Source organism: Opisthocomus hoazin, chromosome 1, assembly GCF_030867145.1.
Source record: "Opisthocomus hoazin isolate bOpiHoa1 chromosome 1, bOpiHoa1.hap1, whole genome shotgun sequence".
Classification (NCBI taxonomy): Eukaryota; Metazoa; Chordata; class Aves; order Opisthocomiformes; family Opisthocomidae; genus Opisthocomus; species Opisthocomus hoazin.
The window spans coordinates 27741954-27762672 of NC_134414.1; the positions used below are offsets into that span (position 1 = coordinate 27741954).

General features: G+C 41.0%; 1 protein-coding gene across 4 annotated transcripts; it reads left to right on the top strand.

Moving 5' to 3' along the window:
• The first annotated feature begins 2064 nt into the window (after positions 1 to 2064).
• Positions 2065 to 19027, top strand: USPL1 (ubiquitin specific peptidase like 1). 4 transcript variants are annotated; one of them, XM_075420058.1, is made up of 9 exons: positions 2065 to 2156; positions 6758 to 6924; positions 7490 to 7618; positions 8781 to 9426; positions 11632 to 11718; positions 12134 to 12263; positions 13523 to 13648; positions 14311 to 14471; positions 15606 to 19027. In XM_075420058.1, exons 2-9 carry the CDS (start codon positions 6826 to 6828, stop codon positions 17498 to 17500), a joined length of 3273 nt encoding a protein of 1090 aa, XP_075276173.1. In that variant the 5' UTR covers positions 2065 to 2156; positions 6758 to 6825; the 3' UTR covers positions 17501 to 19027. The 4 variants fall into 4 exon arrangements, with proteins under 4 accessions (XP_075276173.1, XP_075276192.1, XP_075276179.1 ...); XM_075420064.1 differs by lacking the exon at positions 2065 to 2156 and adding an exon at positions 2441 to 3165; XM_075420077.1 differs by lacking the exons at positions 2065 to 2156; positions 6758 to 6924 and adding an exon at positions 2308 to 2337.
• The last annotated feature ends 1692 nt before the right edge of the window (positions 19028 to 20719 follow it).

The window sequence follows — 20719 nt, forward strand, 5'->3', positions numbered from 1 at the left end:
CCAGTCCACATCTGGAATATCCAAAACAATTCCTGGTGACTCTGGAGTTTGCATCATGTAGTAATTACTACTTGATGACTGATTTGTTCAGGCCAAACGAAGTTCTATTGTATTGTGAGACGAAAAAACTCGGTTTCTTGTCTTTGCTAACATGCAAACTCTCTTCCTCAAGCACGTGTTCAAACTCAGGTCTGGATTCTTTCTTTGAACCAAGCTTTCCTTTATTCAAGTTGAATGTCAGGGAGGAAAAAAGGAAGAACACCAGTAAATTATATTGTGGTACTTAACAGTATATAGAAAATACTCAAAATGGAAATTAACTTACCAAAAAAGCTGGCGAGGGGGGGCACGGACAAAACAGAAAATTGAGGCATTAGGTAGCTTTAAAAATCTTAATAGCATGAAGTCATGAACTCTAACTGATCAGAGAACTGGAATCGATACTGGAGTTTTTTCAGAGTCAGTCCCTACTAACAAGTAGGAAAAAAGTCTGCTTAATCATTCTAGAGCACAAACACACACACAAGCAAACAGCTTTTACAACATCACCTGTTAGGCAGTATACACTTGATAAAAAAGCTTATGCTTGGTGGAAGCCCAAAACAAAGCAATGGACCCTAGTCACCCCCGGGAAAACTAAAAACCTAGCCTACAATGAAATCGAGCTAAAAATACGTTATTGAAAATAATCAACAGAGCACATATTAATTTTCATACATCCAAACACTCTGTTTTAGCCATAAATGAGTATTAGTAGAGCTAAAACCACAACAGAGTCCTAAAACACCATGAGGAAAATCACTGCATACACACAACTATCTAGTGAAACTACTTAACAACATTAATCAATATATCGCATTATTTGACCAGTTTTAACAGTCAGCTCCACCAACCGAGAAAGGGATGAAATACACACACTGCATTTGATGTGCTGAGTATGTGGAAATACCAGTCTCGATGGCTGCAGAGCCAGTCAGTTCCCTCTCCTACTCAACATACCCAAAACCGCTTTACGCTCCTGATGAAAGTACACCGAAAAAAATACATACTGAACGAAAGCACTAATAGATCAAAACCCAAGACCAATTTAAAATGTACTCCTCACAAAATTATTACCAAATTTTATTGCAATCTTTCTCCAGGCAGGCCGACAACTTCCTCCAGTAGAGCAAAATACCCTCAAACATTAATTCAGTCTTCAGAACACTGCTGTGCACATCAAAGTAGGAATAACTAGAGCACAAATCTAGATTACGGATGTTACACTGGAGCCACCATGCCACTCGTGTTGTAAGTCACACAATATCAACATTATCTCACGTTGTAAGTCATACAATAGTGAAAGCTTTCTAAAGCTGCAACCCAGAGTACGGTGCCGAGGCCAGCAAGAAGAGAGAAGGCATTTTTCGTGCTATCGCTAGACCAATTTCCTGACTCCTTCCACCCTCCAGCGCCGGGACCACGCTGGCCCGTTCCACGCCGACAGCCTTTCTGACGCAACTGAAGCGGAGCGTTGACCTCAGTGCGGCTGCTGCTGGGCTCCTTGCAGCCGACGCTCGAGGAAAAGGGGCCAACACGGATTCAAAAGCCAGCACCAAACACTCCGAGCTACTTCAGCCTGAGACTGCTGGTGCAGAAATGCTGGCTGAGACCCAGAGCCCCGCGTCACCTCAACCTCCGGAGACTGAAACCTCCAAGAACCCCCGCGGGGCAAGCTCCAGGCTGCTTTTGCGAGGTTTTCAGCAGGGAGCCTCGCACCCCGCCGCAGCACCAGGGCCGAACCGGCGGGACCAGCCCCCCGGCGCTAGGGCAGCAGGGCTGGACCCGAGGTGCCGAACCCCGGACCAGGCCAAACCGCACCCCGGCTCCGCGCAGGGCCGGCCCCCACGGAGGCGGGCGGGCCGCGGCCCGGCCGTCCCCTCCCACCGCTCGGCGGCGGCGGCGAGCGAGGAAGCAGGGCCGGGGGAGGAGAGGGGAGGGGGAATACCTCAGGCGCCGACCGCGCCGCCGCTGCGCAGCCCCACTCCCGCCTGGCCGCGGCCCCGCCTCCGCTGCTTGCCGGGAGCGGGGCGGGGCGGGCCGGCATGGCGGCGGGGATCGCCGGAAGCTGCGCGGCGGCGGCGTGAGGAGCGCTCGGCGGGGCCGGCTGTGCTGAGGTAACGGCCGGGGAGTAGCGGCGGCGAGGGGCGGCCGCGCCCGCCGAGCGGGCCGGGCGGGGAGGCCGCTGAGGGGGTCGGGCGGGCTCGGCTCTAGGGCTGCGTGTGCTCCGCAGGGCGCCGAGGGCCCGGAGCGGCGGCGGAGGCAGGGGTAGCCGAGGGGCGGCGGAGGCAGCCGCAGGTGAGAGCGGGGCCGGGCGGCTGTCGGCGGGGCGAGGAAGGAGTCCCGGGCTGCGGGTGTGGGAGGGGAGAGGGAAGAGGGGCTGCCTCGCGGGTCGCGAAATGCCGACTGAGTATTTCACGTCAGTAGCGGTGGGGGTGCGGTGTGCGTTCCCTCAGCCTGGCGGGAGGTGCGCTGGAGGGAGGTACGTGAGGTACTGGTGCGTGTGTGCAGGCAGGTATTTCCCCTTGCAAGGGTTTTCTTACGTTCTAACGATGAACTCCATAACCACTTTGTCCTTCTGCAGCCTTTGCTCTGGGTGTAGATTGCTCTGGGTGTGGATTGGAGCCCAAGGAGGCTGTTTGACCGTAGGTTTGTCTGGAGCAGCTGAGCACCTTCTGGTGCTGAAGGAAGGCCGGCACTGCGTGCACTGGGCAGCCCTGGCAGCTGGTTAGCTGGCACCTCACCCCCGCGCCCCTCGTTCACGCTGCCTTGGGTCGGAGATGGAGGCTCTGCCCGCGCTGAGTCCCTTCCTGAAATCATAGAATCATAGGTTGGAAAAGACCTCTAAGATCATCGAGTCCAACCGTCATCCCAACACCACCATGCCTACTAAACCATATCCCTCAGTGCCACCTCTACACGTTTTTTGAACACCTCCAGGGATGGTGAATCCACCACCTCCCTGGGCAGCCTGTTCCAATGCCTGACCACTCTTTCAGTGAATAAATTTTTCCTAATATCCAGTCTAAACCTCCCCTGATGCAACTTGAGGCCATTTCCTCTCATCCTATCGTTAGATACCTGGGAGAAGAGACCAACACCTTCTTCACTACAACCTCCTTTCAGGTAGTTGTAGAGAGTGATAAGGTCCCCTCTCAGCCTTCTCTTCTCCAGACTAAACAGCCTCAGGTCTCTCAGCTTCTCCTCATAAGACTTGGTCTCTAGACCCCTCATCAGCCTCGTTGCACTTCTAAATCCTGCATCTCTTAGCTGCAGCTGTAATAAACTGTACTAGTCTGGGCTATATTTTTCCCACATTTTTTTAAGAAGAACTGAATGAATTGTCAACAAAACATGTAGTCCCTGTCCTTTGTCATACACCCATAAAAGCATTTAATAAGGGGAGGTCTGACTGTACAAGAAACTTTTAGAACAGTGGAGTAACAGCACCACAGTGGTTTATGTTGCAGCTTCATCAGTTTCATCTTTATTTGCCTTAGTTTGTGTTAGACTTCTTGCAGGAAGGGTATTTGTGTTTGGTTCCACTTGAGGAAGAACTGCAATTCTGCCCAGCACTTACTGGCTGGTCTGTAGAGATAATTACTTTGTGACAGCAATGATGTCTTGTTACTGTTGCACTTAATGGAATATATTTTGTGGCCAAAATTGTAATTATTTGGGGGGGGCTGTGATTTGAGTTTTTAGAGTTATGATAGCAGATAAAGAAAAAACTTAATGCTCTGGTTTCTTCTCATGTAAAGAATGGATAGGTAACAACACAGTGTAAATTTTTCTCACTTTTTTCCTCAAACTTTTGTTTGTTTCTTTTCATCTTTTCAATATTCTCTTGATGAAGGAAAGAAGACTTGTAAGGTGATTTACAAGAAGGTCGATTTTATGTGTCCCTTTAGCCTTTAAACAAAGAGGAGATGTTTTCTTTACTGTGGTGTAATTAGTGTTCTGTCATCTCCTTACTGCAATTTGTAACTGATTTTTATATATAAGGTACTAATTGACAAGGTACAGCTCACTGTTATCAAGAAAGCCAGGTACTTTTTACCATAGATTCATGCAGTGGTTTGGGTTGGAAGGGACTTTAAAGATCATCTGGATGCAACCCCTCCTGCCATGAGCAGGAACACCTTCCACTAGACCAGGTTCTCAAAGGCCCATCCAACCTGACCTCGAACACTTCCAGGGAGGGGACACACACAGCTGTTCTGGGCAACCTGTTCCAGGATCTCACCACACTCAGAGTAAAGAATTTCTTGCTTATATCTAGTCCAAATCTACCCTCTTTCAGTTTAGAGCCATTACCCCTTGTCCTGTCACTGTTGTCTCTACTAAAAAGTTTGTCCCCATCTTTCCTATAGGTCCCCTTTGAGTACTGAAAGGCTGCAATAAGGTCTCCCTGCAGCCTTCTCTTCTCCAGACTGAACAACCCCAACTCTCTCAGCCTTTCCTCATAGCAGAGGTGCTCCAGCCCTCTGATCATGTTTGTGGCCCTCCTCTGGACCTGCTCCAACAGGTCCATGTCTTTTCTGTGCTGAGGGCTCCAGAGGTGGATGCAGGACTCCAGGTGGGGTCTGACCAGAGTGGAGTGGAGGGGCAGAATCACCTCCCTTGACCTGCTGGCCACACTGCTTTTGATGCAGAGTTGCAAAGAAATAAATATATATGTATTTATATAATAATATAGTTTTAGTAATAAATTTTGACTTGCAAAGAAATAAATATATTTTATAAAACCAAGGCATGCTTGAATAGGAAAAACCTAGAGGTTATTAGTGTTACTAACCTTTTTGACTGTGTGTGGTATTTATGTAGTGAGAAATTGCCTAGGGTTCCAGTCATGTAATCTATGTGTTTTATCTACTCTGGAGACCTGAGACTGCTTCAGGCCAAGGAATTGACTAAAAGTCCCCTCAGCAAGTTAGAGACATTTTCTTACTTGCTATAACATGGAGAGTAAAGTTGTTATGTGTTCTAGTGTGGTTGATGTTTGCACAACTTTCAACTGTATAAAAAAAAATCAAGTTCCTGGCTAGAGTAAACATACGATAATAGAGTTGAGTCACAGTGTGATCGTGTTGTTGCCACTGTGTGAAAAATCAGAGAGCTTGCCTTTCCTTTGTAGTCCAGCAAGCTTGTATACTTTGAGCTAATTCATTAATTTTTCCCTTGAGTGAGCCCAGGACCCTGCTGTTTCTTGTCCATATTCCAACTCTACCGTGAAAACTAAACACACATGCTGAGGCACGTGGGTTGATATTTTTGTTCTTACCTCCCATTACAACTATTAGTTTTATAAGTCAGGATATACTGTCTTTACATGCTGCAGCCCAGTAATTCTGAAAAGTGCTGGTGAGCATGCTGAAAGCATCAATAGGACACACCATCATCTCATTTTGGCCCTCTCTTCGGTTGCCATTGGGGACTGATTTGAAATGAGTTGTTACATTTTCCTACTGCGCTTTTTAAATTCATGCTATGTTGGTTTTTAGCGTTCTGTCCAGCTCTTTAGGGTTTCTCCTTGCCTGGTATTAGAAATGGTTTTGGGTCAAACTGGTGTTTACACAAGTCTCCAAGAATGCCTTGGGAAATTTCTTTTCAAAAGGAACTGTAATCTGAGTTGGTGCTGTAGAGTAAGAAAGGGTTGAAAGGACATCATGGTGTGGGAGAGGATGTTACTCAGTGGAAGTAATGAAAACGGAACAGTTGTGGCTGAAGGAAAGATATTACATTGATGACTTTGAAATTCAACTTGCTGCATCTCAATGAGATACCTATTTATTCTAGTTAGTTCCATCTGAAGTCAGCAGGAGCAGAATTGTGTCCCTGTAGTTCTAAACCTCTTATGTTTTTCTGGCTGATTCACGGTATAGTTAGCCTCAGTGCCAGTGAAGGAATGGACTTAAGGAGCTGCCTTCTGCTGTGCACCTGGTTCATATTGAAGCTATCCTCCACAAATGTGTCTGTCTGTATGTGTGATATGTGAGAAAGTAAAAATTTGACCCTGAATTTGGGAAATCATTTGAAATAGAACATTCAATGTCACTTGTAAAATAGGCAAGAGAGTTATATAGCAATGATAGCTGTGGAAGAGCTTTAGTTGGCTAGGAAGTCTGTAACATTGTTAAAATAACATTAGGAGAACTTTCCAAAAAGTGGCGGTAACAGCAGGATGCCCCTCTGTAGTTAAAAATTATTACATTTGCAGGTTAAACTTTTAATAGTTTATTGTGTGCTAAATTAACTGGTTTGAAAGATGCAACAGTGGGGTTTTTTTTTTAGTTATTTGTGGTTTTTTGATGTTCCTCAGCAGCCATCTATTACTGTATGGGATCTTATTGTAGCAGTTTTTAAAGAACCTTGTTTTTTTCTGAGGGTTAGATGTAGTAAGCTGAGATTCCCAGGCAAGACATCTATGTTTCTGCAAAGTATAGTGGGCTTGGAAAATATGTGAGACCTTGCAGAGTGCAAAGAATAGATAAGCTTGCAAATTCAGGGCCTAAAGCTGTTAGATCTATGATGTGACTTAATTTAAGGTTTTGAGTTCATAATCTGCACTAGAAAATAAGTATTTTCAGTTGAGAAAATACTCTTCTGAATTCATTTCCACAGAATATACAGGCTGCATTACTGATAGTATATTTTTTTTTTCCCAAAATTTAATCTAATTTTTCCTTAATTGTTTTATCCACTTCTTATTTTTCAGGAGTCTTTGAAAAATCCTTAGTGGTCATGACATTGTTACAAGTGACATAAATTAGCCAGTGGCTCAGAATGATGGATACCCAGAAGACTACAAATGGTTTGCAAGTGATTGAAGGAGGGACTGGTATAGGGAAATCGACACTCCACATGGTGGGGTATTTGGGAAAAGTCAGTTGAAACTTGTTTTACATGTGTGCAAAGTTCGTATTTTTCTCTGCTTTAAGAGATTTTTAATTGGTCTTAATTTTACAAAAAAAAAAATCTCAAAATTATGTTCCACGGAAATCTATAACAATGGCGAAAGATTGTTCTAAGTAAATCTGTGCCTATGATTTTTTTTACTGGCACTTTTTACGACTGTTTGCATTCCTATGAAAATTGATTTGTCTTTCAAAGATCTGAGCTTGTGTTCCCTGGCGATAAGTGTTCTATCGTTTAGTTCAAGTAGAATGAAATGTTGCGTAATTGTGTTGTTAAAGATACCTTATTAAATATTTGAATATTTAAACCAAAAGATAAATTTCTTTAGAACACACTACCATATGAATATCTATCTTGTATATATTTAAAAAAACTTAATCTAGTTTACTTTTTTATATTGTATTAGGTATTGTATTTAGAAGTTGCACGTTGGTTTTCTGTCTTGGTATGTACGTCTTACCTTGGGATAGTATATGAAATACATAAGTTTATGCTACTTTTTCTTTTTTTTTTTTTCTTTTTTGTTTTTAAGAACTGTAGTCCTGTGGAAACAACTGCACATGAGTATTGCCCAGTCTGCAAAGAGAAGGGCCAGATCCAAGTGTTACGGACTTACCGCATTAATTTTCAAGAGTCCATTTTTCTTTGTGAAAATCCTCAGGTATTACACTAGTTAAAAATTTTGTTTGGTCGTGCAGAGGCCTTTACCTTCAGCAGTTACACCTGTTTAAGTCCAAGATTTTCTTGGTGGTAAGCAGACTGTTGAAATAGGACCCCTCTGAGTCCATATGCTGGGTGATGTTTGCCTGTGTATAGACAAAAACATAACTGAACTGTGTACATGCAGTGTTTAGGCATAGCTAGCTATCCTAAAGAATTAAAAAGAGTAGATTAAAATGAGTAAAGGAGAGTTTCGCTTATGTAACAAGGGTACACAAGTGGTACTAAATAAATCTTTGTATGAATCGGAACACAAGGTGAAAATTTGATGATCCATGTAATACACGACTCTTGCAGATGTGAGTCTCCCATTTTCCTCCTTTAAGGCTGGCTAATGCAAATAGGTTTGTAATTATAATTACAGTGTTGTTCTTCCACACCCCCTTTTAAGTTTAAGCTTAGCTGGGTTTATGTGATGCTTATTATTTGAGTTGTGATCTTGCTGCCTCTCCCTTCTCCACTGCTTTGTGTATGTGGGGAGGGTATAGCAATCTCATATGGACTGGTGCCTTTAAATTAGCAGATAGAGACTAGACTTGTCTGTATGGGTCTATATGGGTCTCTGAGTTGCTTTTCCTATCCCTCCCTGCTTTTAAATAATCATGGTATTGTTCTGGAGATTGCTAATAGCAGATTTGACTGTATTCTGGTTGCAGAATAGCTATATATGTAGGACCCTACCAACACCTGGTCTAACATATTGGGCTAGCCTAAAAGATAGCCAGTTTTGGCACCAGTAATCTCTCCAGCATGAGATAGTGTCAAATCTGTACCCTACAGGAATGGATTTAGCAGAATAGGAGAAGAGGACTCTTCTTAGTAAAATTAGGTTGTTTTCAGAGGTTGGTAGCATTTACTGGAAAAGTAGTGCTGATTATCACTATTGATATGTTTACTACATGGTTGCTTATAAGACAGTGGTTGGATAAAACACACTTCCTGTTGTACATGTGTTGAATTTTTGTATTGACTTAATTTAAACACCACTTTACAGAAGTCCTTCATTCCATTTTTAAGAGTATGGTTTGTACATTTTTTAGCTCTTGTTCAGCTGGCATTGCTTTGTAGATTTCACTGTAACTTTCTTTCTTTCTTGCCTTTAGTGCATCTACCCACTTGGTTATAAACCATTAAACAACATAATTACTCCTGCTGATTCAGAAAACCATCAAGGTCCATCTACTCATAAGAAAAGGAAATTGTGTGATACCAGTGACTTTTCTCCTATTGAACTGCATCCAAAAAAAGCAAGAACTAATAATGTGGTAAATGTTGACCACACTATTAATACAGACCCTGTTGTCAAATGCTATCAGAATAGCTTATGTATTCCGAAGTCAAGAGTACATGATGTGTTACAAAATGACCGGCAAAAACCTACTAACAATGTGGAGTCCTGTGTGCAGAAATTGGATTTTGAAACAACCAACTATCAAGAAAGTCCACCGAAGACTTCTAGTCCCAGAACACAGCTCATGCCAAATTCTGAACTTTGCTCAACAGCACCTGAAATTTTGCTCAGAGATGATAAAGGTTCCACTAATAACACAGACTTGTGTCTGCAGTGGAGAAACACGCATAATCTTTGTTGGTTAGATTGTATTTTGTCGGCACTGGTACACTTAGAAACATTAAAATTTGCTCTAGCGGAAGAATATAATGATGGAAAATGTTTACTCCAGAAACTCTTAACAAAATATAATCAAGCAAGTGTGCTTCTGAATGCCTGCAAAAGGAGTAAAGTAAAAGGTGAGTAAATTTAGCTGCTGTTTTTTCATACTCAGGCTGATTTGATATGCTACAAACATATAGATTGTAGTACAGTGCACTTAAATATTCCTTCACTCTTATTTCAAGATCACAAAAGAATAAGTTACAACTCATTACCATGAATTTGCAGAATAGTGTGCTTTATCTAGCAGAATCCCAGTAACCTCTGAAATTGTTTTTCTTGGGGCAAACGTGCACACTTTGAAAGCATCAAACACTAAGCATCTCTTGACTTAATTTTTTTTTTTTTGCCATATCCCACATAGAGAATTTGTGAATTGTGCAAGTAATTAAGCCTTACTTTGTTTCCTTCCCCTCTGTTGGTTAACATACTAAGATGCTGTTCTAATCTTAATCTTCAAAATAATTTCTGCTGTGGTTTGTATCCATGTATAAACGGGCAGTTGCCTTGTTGCACCAAATATAGTAAAGCTGGGAACATACGTTCTGCTCTGGCTCCAGCTGCGCTCACTGAAGGAACGCTTCCCCTGAGGTCTGCACGCTGTGCTGGGGGTGGTAGAGCTTCCTCACCTGTTCCAGTCACAGTCAAACACATTAGCCTGGTTCGTATTGGCGGGAAAGGGTTAGTGGGTACGCACGTGTGCAGCTTCACAGGTTGGAGGACGGTAACCTCCAAGCGCAGGGGCAGTGATGGACGGCTGGGTGCAGCCTTCCAGGCAGCACAGCTGGAGGATGTGTCACTGTCATCTAGTATGGCCTTTCATCTTTTTCGGTACTGTGGATTCACTTTAAGACTCTTAAAAGAAGATCTTTCTTAGTCCTCTTGAAAGGACCCATTGGTGTCATCAGTCTGAACTTCTAAGAGGTCATCTGTTAGAGAATTAATACAAAGCTCTGGTTAGTCAGTACCTTTTATAAGTTTTTTTTTTTCAATAGACATTCCAGGAAAAGTATGTGTTTGAATATATAGACCGTAGTCCCACAACAGCATTAGATAACTTGAACAATCTCATCTTTCCTGGGATAAATAATAGATATGTCAAAAATAGTTTAATCTACCTTGTGGCGGAGAAAACATACTATTTTATAGTGAGGGAAAAAATACTCCAAAAATATTCTGGAGTAGTTCATATATTCTGCTTGCCAGGGAGTCAGGCTGTTGATTTCAGGTTTTCAGCTATTACCTGGAAGCCATCTACCATCACCGAACCTATCTGAGATGTTTTTCTCTCCCAGCTGTTGTGCTGTGTTTGCAAAGGAGCTCTGGTGTACAAGAGCCCTTAAACAAGGATGTTAGGTGTTAGAATATAGTGTCATTTGAGATAACTTAAACCTTTTCATTTTCAGGAATTACTGCATAACAAATTAGCTTATTTGGGCAACAGTGGAGAGGGGATTGGGTAGAAAGTATTGCAGAGAATAGGTGTATTCTGTGTATTTTTTCAGCATCTTTTACATACAGTTGTTTTTAAAAAAACAATCAAAAGCAATAGAGCTGCAAGAAACTGCTTTTTACCTTTTTTATATACATAGGTTTTATAAGTAAGAAGTAGTTTCCACAGCTATTCTAAATCCTTCCTTTCATTTGTACAGGTTATGATCATGATTGTGTAGTAGAAGTTACGTTCTTGCTTGGGCTTAAAGAATGTGTTTGTGTATGGACAATGTAACTTGTAAATTTAAAACACATAATAAGGTACATAAGGTACACTATTTAAAAATAGTAACAATTGTTACTATTTTAAAGGCAAATTTAGGAAATTATTATTTAATCTGGAACAAGACAAATTTTTTATTACGAATTGTATGACATCATTACAAAGCATGTAAGCAAATTTTTGGACTTTTGATCTTAATGTTTAGGTTTTAAAATCTACTCTTAATCTCTGAATCTCCAGTGTTTGTAATGTCTAGTTGCATTATCCTTAAATGTAATTACTATCTAGCTATTGGTATAGATTCTTAGCCATAATTTAAGTGAGTTTGAGTAAATTCTGGTTAGCAGACAGCAGTAAAATGTGTAAAATTTCTGTAATTTCTTCTCTAATTATGAAATCAATTAAGACCAAGCACTGGCTATTTTAGCAACAGTTTTAGGCAAATGGGTCAATATGAAAGGCATCAGTTTGCAGAGAATGAGTACGTGTTAGGGGTACATATGCGTGTGAAAGGGTGGGGATGTTACACATAAATACATCGAAGCATATGTATTTTTTTCTTTAGATGTTCTTCCAAAAGCAGAATCACATCTCAATGAAATCAGAAGCAGAATTTTTACGCAGCTTCAGCTTCGGCTTAAGTGTGAATTTGGTAAGTTATTAGTGCAGCATCTCAGTATTTACTTTAAGGATACTCTGCATGTAAAGCCTTGTAGTATGTCGGTACATAAAAATATGTATGTACGTATGCATTCAAGACTTTTTTTTTTTTGGTGGTGGTGGTGACATACTCATACTTTTGAGTGTGATCAGCTGTTTTGTCCTGTGACTGTTTTTGGGTTTTTAGAGAGCATATTCTCATCTTTGTAAATCTGCTGTGGTCATGAAATTGTCATTGGTAACAACCTAATAACATGGATAAATCCGTTTGCTGTGAGGATTAGAAATACAGCCCTGAAGGGATAACTGGAACTAAAATCATAGCAATAAGCTTTTCTTCTTCCTTTTTGAAGTACTGAAAGCTGATTTCAAATATTCGGTGACTTTTTTCTGCCTCGTCTTTGAAGGTAAGAAGGAAAGTCCAGTGTTTGCACTCCCTCTACTCTTGCAACTGGATCAACAAGCTGAGAAACTGTTCTTGCATTCATTTTCATGGAAGTTTGAATGTGTACGTTGTGGCTACAAATACCAAGACCGGTGAGATTTTTATTTAAGTAGCTTCTACATATTACTGTTCTACCTTACCTTTTTAAATCTGTATGTAGTAGTTGATTTTCTTCAGATCTCTAGGTTTTGTACAGCTTAAGCTTGTTGGTGAAGTTTTACGTGATCCACGTTTTTAGTCTAGCATTTGCAAATAGTTTACTGCTGTGTCGTATCTCAGAAAGCCACGTTACCACTTAATTAAGAAAAAAATAATAGGTAACTTCATGAGTCCCTGGCCACGCTCACTCTGATATTTTGCTGAAAGTATGCAAATTGTTGTGGTTCTGAAGAATATATGCATAGTACACTTTTGCTGTTGCAGAATATCTGTAATATTCATTTGGATTACAAAGAATCAGAGATTCTCTCACGTAATTTATCTATTTTAAAGCAGTATTACAGGGAAGTAATTTCTTGAGAATTGATTCGGTTCTGTGTAACTGCAGGTACAAGCTAGTCGTTTAGGCTCCTTTTATAGTCAGCAGGGAAAGAGAGACACCTCCAGAAGACGGCTCGCCTTACTTGAAAAATACCTGTTTCTCTGCACTGTCTTAGGTTTATAGAATAAAATTCTAGATCCCCAAGTGAGATGAGATCAGTGCTATCTGTTACACTGCCAGCTAATGTGTAGTCCTGGTTAATAGGATGTGTTCAAGAGCCTTTGTTACATACTGTGTCTTTTTAAAAAATTGGAAAATCTAGGTTAGGTTGAATATAAAGGAAGTCCTTTCTGTGGCTAATGAATGAATAAACTACGTTATTTCACTTTAATATCCCGTACATTGTATTTTCATACAATATAACCTCTGTGTAATCTCAGCTCTGAATGTACTGTTTTTTGAAAACAAGACCTTGTATAGCATGGATTCTGAGGTAATTTGTTACCGCTTCCTTCTCTGCTTGAGATTCTGTATTAGCTAGTAAATTATGTGGATCCTGGTACAAGCTCTGTCTTACGTTGGAAAGGAAACAGAGATAACATGCTAAGGGAGAAAGAGCAAATAATGTGAAATTGAAGGCCACAGAGCTGCTGAGAACAAATGGTGACTGGTACTGTTTGGCAGAACTGAATTCAGTGTTGACTTGGATGTGATGCAGTCACAGTGGAATTCACAGAAATGGCATGAATATGAGTAGAATTTGGCTTTGTCATAACATTTTTATAACTTTTTTGTCCTGGTAAAATGTGTATATTTATTGTTTTCTGATCAGCAACTCAACTTGCTCTTTTTTTGTGTGTGTGTCCCCAGAGTTAGGAAAACACTAACAACATTCACAAGTATAATCCCTGACTGGCATCCACTTAACGCTGTTCATGTTGGACCATGTAACAACTGCAGTGATAGATCTCAAAGACGACAAATGATTTTTGAAAAGTAAGTTTGAGTATGTGAACTTCAAAATAAAATACATAGAATTCTGAGACATTGTTTATTGAACATACCACTTTCAAACCCAAACTATTATCTTGGGTTTACAGAGATTCTAAACTTTAAACTCTGATAAATACTCACTTTTTAAGATTTCAGATCATTCTTAAATGGTGAAATGGCAAATGGTGTTTAATAAGCACAAAGCAGAGCAGTGTTTAACATGCTGACCAGCACATGTGTTTGAGCCAGGTCATAAATACTTACCACCAAGTAGTAAATATAGACAGCTCATATCCAGTGTCAGCCTTTTCACAACGCTTGCCGTTGGTGGATAAAACTTTTGTTTGATCATCTGTTTACTAGTTTAGCTTGGGATCAATGTCCTTTCCTACTGTGATTATGGCACAGTTATCTCCTGTCTTTTTTCACCTTTTCCTCACTCCCCAAATCCCTTATGTCATCATGTTTTTTTTCCCTAATTATAGCAAAATGGTATATCCAGTTGGGCTAGTCTTGTCCCTTGACTACTGTACAATCCAAAGAGTGTGGCGTGGAAGCAGAATAGCAAGGGCAGGACTACATACTCTTTGAGATGCCTGACTTCTCATTAGGAACTTTTGCCACTTTTGTTGTAATAAACTGGTTCTTTATTGTTTCTTTATTAGAATACCCTCGATATTAATGTTACATTTCGTAGAAGGCTTGCCACATAACAACCTGAAGAACTATGCATTTCAGTTTGAAGAAGACACCTACCAAGTAACATCTGTTGTTCAGTATCAAACAGATAAGCAGCACTTCATAACCTGGTCTTTGAATCCTGATGGTAAGAACCATAAATTCTATTATAAGACTTCATGAGTCTACTTCACATAGTGTTTTATGGGTTACTGCAACAGTCTCAACAGTCTATATATAATAACAAGGATTTCTTTTGTCTGTATTCTAAACTTCATCGTAAAAATTTGTGAATAATTGTGGAAACTTTGTTACTCAGGGTGAAGATTTCAGTTTGGTTGAACTGATACTTACAAATATCTTAAGGGTGGGTGTCAGGAGGATGGGGCCAGACTCTTTTCAGTGGTGCCCAGCGACAGGACAAAGGTCAACGGGCACAGACTGAAGCAGAGGAAGTTCCAGCTGAACAGGAGGAAGAACTTCTTCCCTCTGAGGGTGATGGAGCACTGGAACAGGTTGCCCAGGGAGGTTGTGGATTCTCCTTCTCTGGAGATATTCAAGACCCGCCTGGATATAGTCCTGTGCAGCCTGCTGCAGGTGACCCTGCTTTGGCAGGGGTGGTAGGGCTAGATGTTCAGAGGTCCCTTCCAACCCCCACTATTCTGTGATTCTGTTGTGGCGATGTGAAAATTGCCTTGGTTTAAAATGATTTGGTATGTCTTTTCTGCCAGAGTTTAAGAAGAAATAGGAAGAGAAAGCACTTGTGAAGTCCCTAGTTAGGAACATCATTTACATCATATATCTCTATTTTAAAATTCTTAAAGCTGTAAAACATTTGCTTATGATCTATGAACAATTTGCAGGTGATGAGGCAGATTATTAAAATGAGGAGTTTTTCTTAAACCCCAGTGCCTCTCACCCAGGCAATGTAAAGGTCTACAGAGAAACTTAATTGAAGAGGTGGTTCGTCCCTCAGACCTGTGCAGGTATTTTCAGACAAAATGTCAGAATCATTAGCTCAGACAGAAAAACCCTTAGCTTTGTTTTGTGGTTGACCTACTCTGACCTGTAATAATATTGCTGCAAATTCTGCTTGTGTGTGATCTTTTTACAGTGGAAATCTCCCAGTTTTCTCTGATGTAATAAAGAATGGAGAAAAAACCCTTTACTTTCTGCTTGTCAGGGGAATGGGTTAATAAAAATATTTGACAAGTGTCTGAGGATAGTGACTTCAATTTTAGACGTCTCTGAGTCTCTACACTGGTTGCTATTTATTTTTCAGGAACTTGGCTTGAATGTGATGATTTAAAGGGGCCATACTGCAAGAGACACAAAAGATTTGAAGTTCCTCCTTCAGAGATTCATATTGTTATCTGGGAAAGGAAATCATCCCATGTGCCAGAAGAACTGAATTCACAGTTCCAGAGTAAATATATTGAAGATTTTCCTCTGAATGATGTACAGTCAAATTCCACAGTGTTGCATTGTGGTTTGGATAACACTGTAGACAAAATACCTGCAGAACATCACAAAGAGGATTCTGTGAGAACTCCAGATAAGAAACAGCAGCAGCTAGCTGAGGATGAAAGTGTTGTTCATCATGGTTTAGAGAACCTGGCACATGGCGATCTTGTAACACTGATGCTTGAAGAAATTCAGGCTGACTCAGAAGGTAAATTGCTGCCGAATGGACGGATGGTGGAAAATAACCTTGTTGAAATGGGCATACCACAACAGCAGGAATCAGCTTTTTCACCTAATACACCATATACAGGAGAGTTTACTGGAACTAGTCTAGCTGTGAATAATAAATGCACGTTATATGAAAATTCCAGCATTTGCTTACCTGTAGAAGAGTTGAGGCCAGCAAATATTACTCCTTCTGTGCCCAAAAAACACAACCCTAACCAATCCGACTCGTCACTTGCTCAAAGAACAGATGACAGAACTAATTTACCTAACGGAGAACATGAATTAAATTCAGAACTACAGCTAAACAAGAAGTTGTCACCAGTAGAGAATATTACACAAAAATCACCTGACTTTAAAGATGCAAGCAGTAATTCTCAGGTTGCCAATTCTTCTGCTTCCAGTAATTCCTTTCAGCCTTCACACAAAGAACAAAAAAGAGGATTTGTAGGAAGCTGGGTAAAGAAATTACTAAGCAAGAATACTTCTTTTATGCCGTCAAGTGCCTCAGCTCTCAAGAATGAGAGAAGTTGCAGAACACCCTCAATGCAAAAAATGAGTGAAGTGCGGTTGCCAGTTAAGGGAGCGAGTAACTTTGGTGGATTTCAAAGCAGAGGTACAAACAAAACAACTGAGACCCCGAAGTCAGTGGCTTCTCAGAGTAAGAATGCTCATCTTTTATCAAATTTCAAAGGATTTTCTCAAAGCACTCGTCTTCCAACAGCAAGTCATACCACTACTGAAGGTCCAACTTGGAATAAGTCGGGAAGTATGCTGAGTACCTCAGGTAAAGTGACTCAGTTTCATTCACCTAGCTATAACTCTGGGAAGGCAGAAGAGTCAGACAGTGACAAAACAAAAAAACTTCGCCTAAAACTGTTAAAGAAACTTAATGCTAAAAAGAAGAAGTTGGCTTCGCTGGATAGGCTAGCAGTGGAACAGATGAAAAATGAAAAACCTGTGAACGGAGACGCAAGTGCCCCATCACAGGTTGCACCTCACAATGACAGTGAATTATTGCAGAGCTTTTTAAGGGAACTGCAGTATCAGATTGATGTTGCTGGTAATGAATCTGAGTTTAGTGCGAACTCTGTGTCAGGGTGCACTAGCCGTAATAACAATGATGAAATACTGGCAGAATTATTGTCCCCTACTTCAACTGTTGCTTCCTTAGAGGCTCCAAAAAGTGAAGACGAATGTAAGTATATGGAAATGGTGGACAGCAGCGTTGCAGCGACAGCATCCGATGAGAAGGCCAGTGTGCCTCATGCAGCAGTGACAAGCGAGGACCACAATTATTACAGTCCTGTAAAGGACACTAATTCAGAACTTCATACAATAAACAAACCCAGTGTGAAAAAGCTTACTTTTGAGAGTCCAACAAGGGAGGATATCCTTGAAGACCTCTTCTCCATTTCAGCACCAAGCTCAATGGCAGGTGACATAGACTTACCTCATTTTGATGAAACTCTGTTTGAAACTTGGTAAATACTTGGTTTCTTGGTTTTAAGTATTTTTCAGTATTATGTATATTTTGAGACAAAGCACTATTAAATTATATTTTCTAACTAGTTTAATTGCACACTGGCTGTACTTGAACAATTTACATTTGAGGTATTTTTTTTCTTAAAATTTTATTGTAAGAGACGAATAAGTTTTTAAGGTATTTTATTTTTGTGAGAAGCAGTTATTTTAGCTGTCAGATATGATGATGATTTTTAATTAAAAACTCCTGTGAGTCTTAATGTTTGCTGCTTTTAATATGGGAAATTTATCCATATTCTACTGAGTTTGAGAAATAGTAAACTTCAGTAGTCTTGATGGTGTAATGGTTTAAGAAATGTTAGGTAGTAGTGATTTATTTTACAGGACCACCCAACTCCTGCAGTTATTTTGTCTGACTTTTTTTTTTTTTTTTAAAAAGTGCTTTCTGTAATCAGGGATGTTTGTATCCTTTGGTACAAAGATCATTTGCAACACTAAGTTCGAGGCTGGTATTCTGTTAGGAGCTCTCCTCTTTTCAGAACTACTGTCCTACAGGCTCACTCCTTAGATCCAAGGAAGGATGGATACATGACAGAAATTTTCCTATTTAACTAAAAATATAATTTGATAGAATATTCTTCTGAGTTAGGTTATTTTTTAAGTAAAATTAATAAGATTTGGGCCAGAGTTTGCAGCACTAAGAAAGGATATCAGATGTAACTTTTCGTTATTCAGAGCTGCAAATTCACTAAAAAAAGAAAGGTTTCTAAGATTTAAAGTTAACTGTAAGTTAGCACCCCTTACTGTTGTCACTAGGAGTTTTCCATGGCGAGAGCTGTGCACCCCTGTCCATATACGAGAGTGCCAAGGAGAGGCAAGGTCAATAGCAAGAAAGTAATGGAAAACGTGGCAAGACAGCAGTGAGTAAGCAGAGGGATTCACACCGTGGTGTTTCTGCATTTGTACAGCTTTTGTTTTGCTAGATAGCAGTCTTTTTTAAATTCATAGACACACAGCTGAGGGTATTATATGCTAAATTAGTTTTCTCGTACTCGGAAATAACAAGGGGTTTAGCAGCAAGTCTCTGTTTCAGCCATTTGTAGGGGTATTCTGCATTTTTTCACTGTTTCAGATCTTGAATTCAAAATACAAGTCCTCACTCTCCAGTAGGTGCGGCTGAACAGAATTGTTATTACCAGGCATGACTACAGATTTAAATGGTCTTGGGTTGCTTGAACCAGGTTCAGAAAGTGTTCGAAAAACTGTCAGTGGCACTGAACTCACCTTGCCAAGCTATTTCTGTTGCAATTATGTACATGTTTATCAAACTAGCACTTCAGACAATGAATGGTTTCATTCTTGAAATACAAGTCTTTGTAAAGAACTTGAGGTCCTTCTTTGTTTTAAATGTTGTAATTGGTAACATTACAATAGAAAACAAATCAATGGGTTCTGAATGTAAAGTGCCAGTGTAATGCTGGTGAAATGTTTGCCTGTTTGTGAACTTCCTTATTAAAAAAAAAAAAAATGCTGTCCAAAATTAGAGTTTGATTTATCAGTGAATAAAACAGGTGCCCCTACAACACTTGAGGGGGGTGATAGGATTTTCCTGCAGAGTTTTCCAACCGATGGCTTCTATACATTCAAACCACTGAAAAGCAATGTGGCTCCCTACCCCTGACTACTTGTTGCACAGGTTTTCCCAAGCAGTGGGGAGCTGCCTGCAGGTGTAGATACCATCTGTGAGCATCTGGACTCCAGCTGTGAAGTGGGAGCTCCTTCGCCAGGGACTGGGACATGACACGGACCCTGGGGTGAGTGCAGCAGCAAGCCTGGGGTTGCCGTGATGCAGAATGCACAGGGCAGCGTGAGGAAGGCACCCCACTAGAAGATGAGAAGGTCCTGGTGTAAGGTGTACAATAAGGTTAACAGCAGAGAAGGGTATGGGGGCGCATCAATCTGCTGGGCATGTGTGCCTAGACAGAAGCAAGAACCTCTGGCCTCCACCAGCAGCACCTCCTCAAGCGGGCGTGTGAGTCCTCAGCCTGCAGCTCATGGGGTACAGTGTGGAACCTCAGAGAGCAAATAAATAGCACTTGAGATCAAAGTGAGTATGAAACTAGATCTGTTAGTGCTGCAAGTTTTCTGCTGCCTTTTTCTGAAATAGTTAGCTGAAGGTGACGCTGTGCAGATTTGTGTGTATCCATAAATGGTTTACGGCCTCTGATCCTGCGCGACTGAGAATTCAGCTGAGGTTGAATGAAAGCCCCGTGACCAAAGAAACCAGTTGGAATTTGGTTGTTACTGGACTTTTTGTTTTAAGACCAGTTTTAAAATTCAGCTTTTTATTTGCCATGAAGAGAATACAAAGTGTTGTGTTCATTTTCTGTTGATTAGAAATACACTAGGTGGGCATACAGCAAACACGATCGGTGAGCAGAAGATAGTCACTGTATTTTGGAGGTTCTATCAGTGCACATTCACTGTGTTTGGAGGTTCTGTCAGTGTAACAGGGTAAATTTCCAAAAGTCTACTGGCTCTGAGCACTTGAAGGGATTATATTTTACGTGTTTCTTCACCTCTTGCATCACATAATCTTGTCAGTCTGTGTCTTCTGATTCGGGAAAGGCGCAGCTGTGGCACTTGGAGATTTACAGCTTTTAGTTCAGAATCAGCTCTGTGATGGAGGTAGCACTCCAATTCAGATCTTACTACTCCGTGATGTGTTCAAACGCTTTTTATCAAAGAGTACAGGGAAAAGAAAAGGGCTGCCTTCTCACACCCTGCCTACAGTAACCAGCCCCTCTGCAGAGGGGCTGCTGGCTGGAGTTTCAGCTGCATACCCGCTAGGGCACTGCTCCAGACATTCGTTGTGGTGCTGATTACAAAGCTGATTTTGATCTTGACGTTTTTCATGGCTGGCTATCGCCATTTATTCTTCTTCCAGCGTCGGTTTTTGCTTTCAGTAATTATTCCCTCCTTGACAATGTTATCAACAAGAGTGATTGTGTGTTGCCTGTGTTCCTTTCGCAAAGCTAAACAGCTGCTGTTCTCCGTGCGAGCCCCTTCGCGCTCGGAGCCAAGCGTGTTACCTCCCGAGCAGATTACGCAGCTCTAAGCGTGTGCTGTGCTTGAAAATCCACCAGGATTCGGTCTGGGAGTGGAAGAGCTTACAGGCTAAGCATAGACCGAAGACAGGGCGCGGACGGAGCGAGAGGCAGT

Excerpts from the sequence above, each read along its gene's own strand:
- USPL1 (XM_075420058.1), top strand. The coding sequence starts at position 6,826 with ATGATGGATACCCAGAAGACTACAAATGGTTTGCAAGTGATTGAAGGA. Across the intron at positions 9,427-11,631 it reads CAAAAGGAGTAAAGTAAAAG|ATGTTCTTCCAAAAGCAGAA; the intron begins GTGAGTAAATTT and ends TTTTTTCTTTAG. Across the intron at positions 14,472-15,605 it reads CTGGTCTTTGAATCCTGATG|GAACTTGGCTTGAATGTGAT; the intron begins GTAAGAACCATA and ends TTTATTTTTCAG.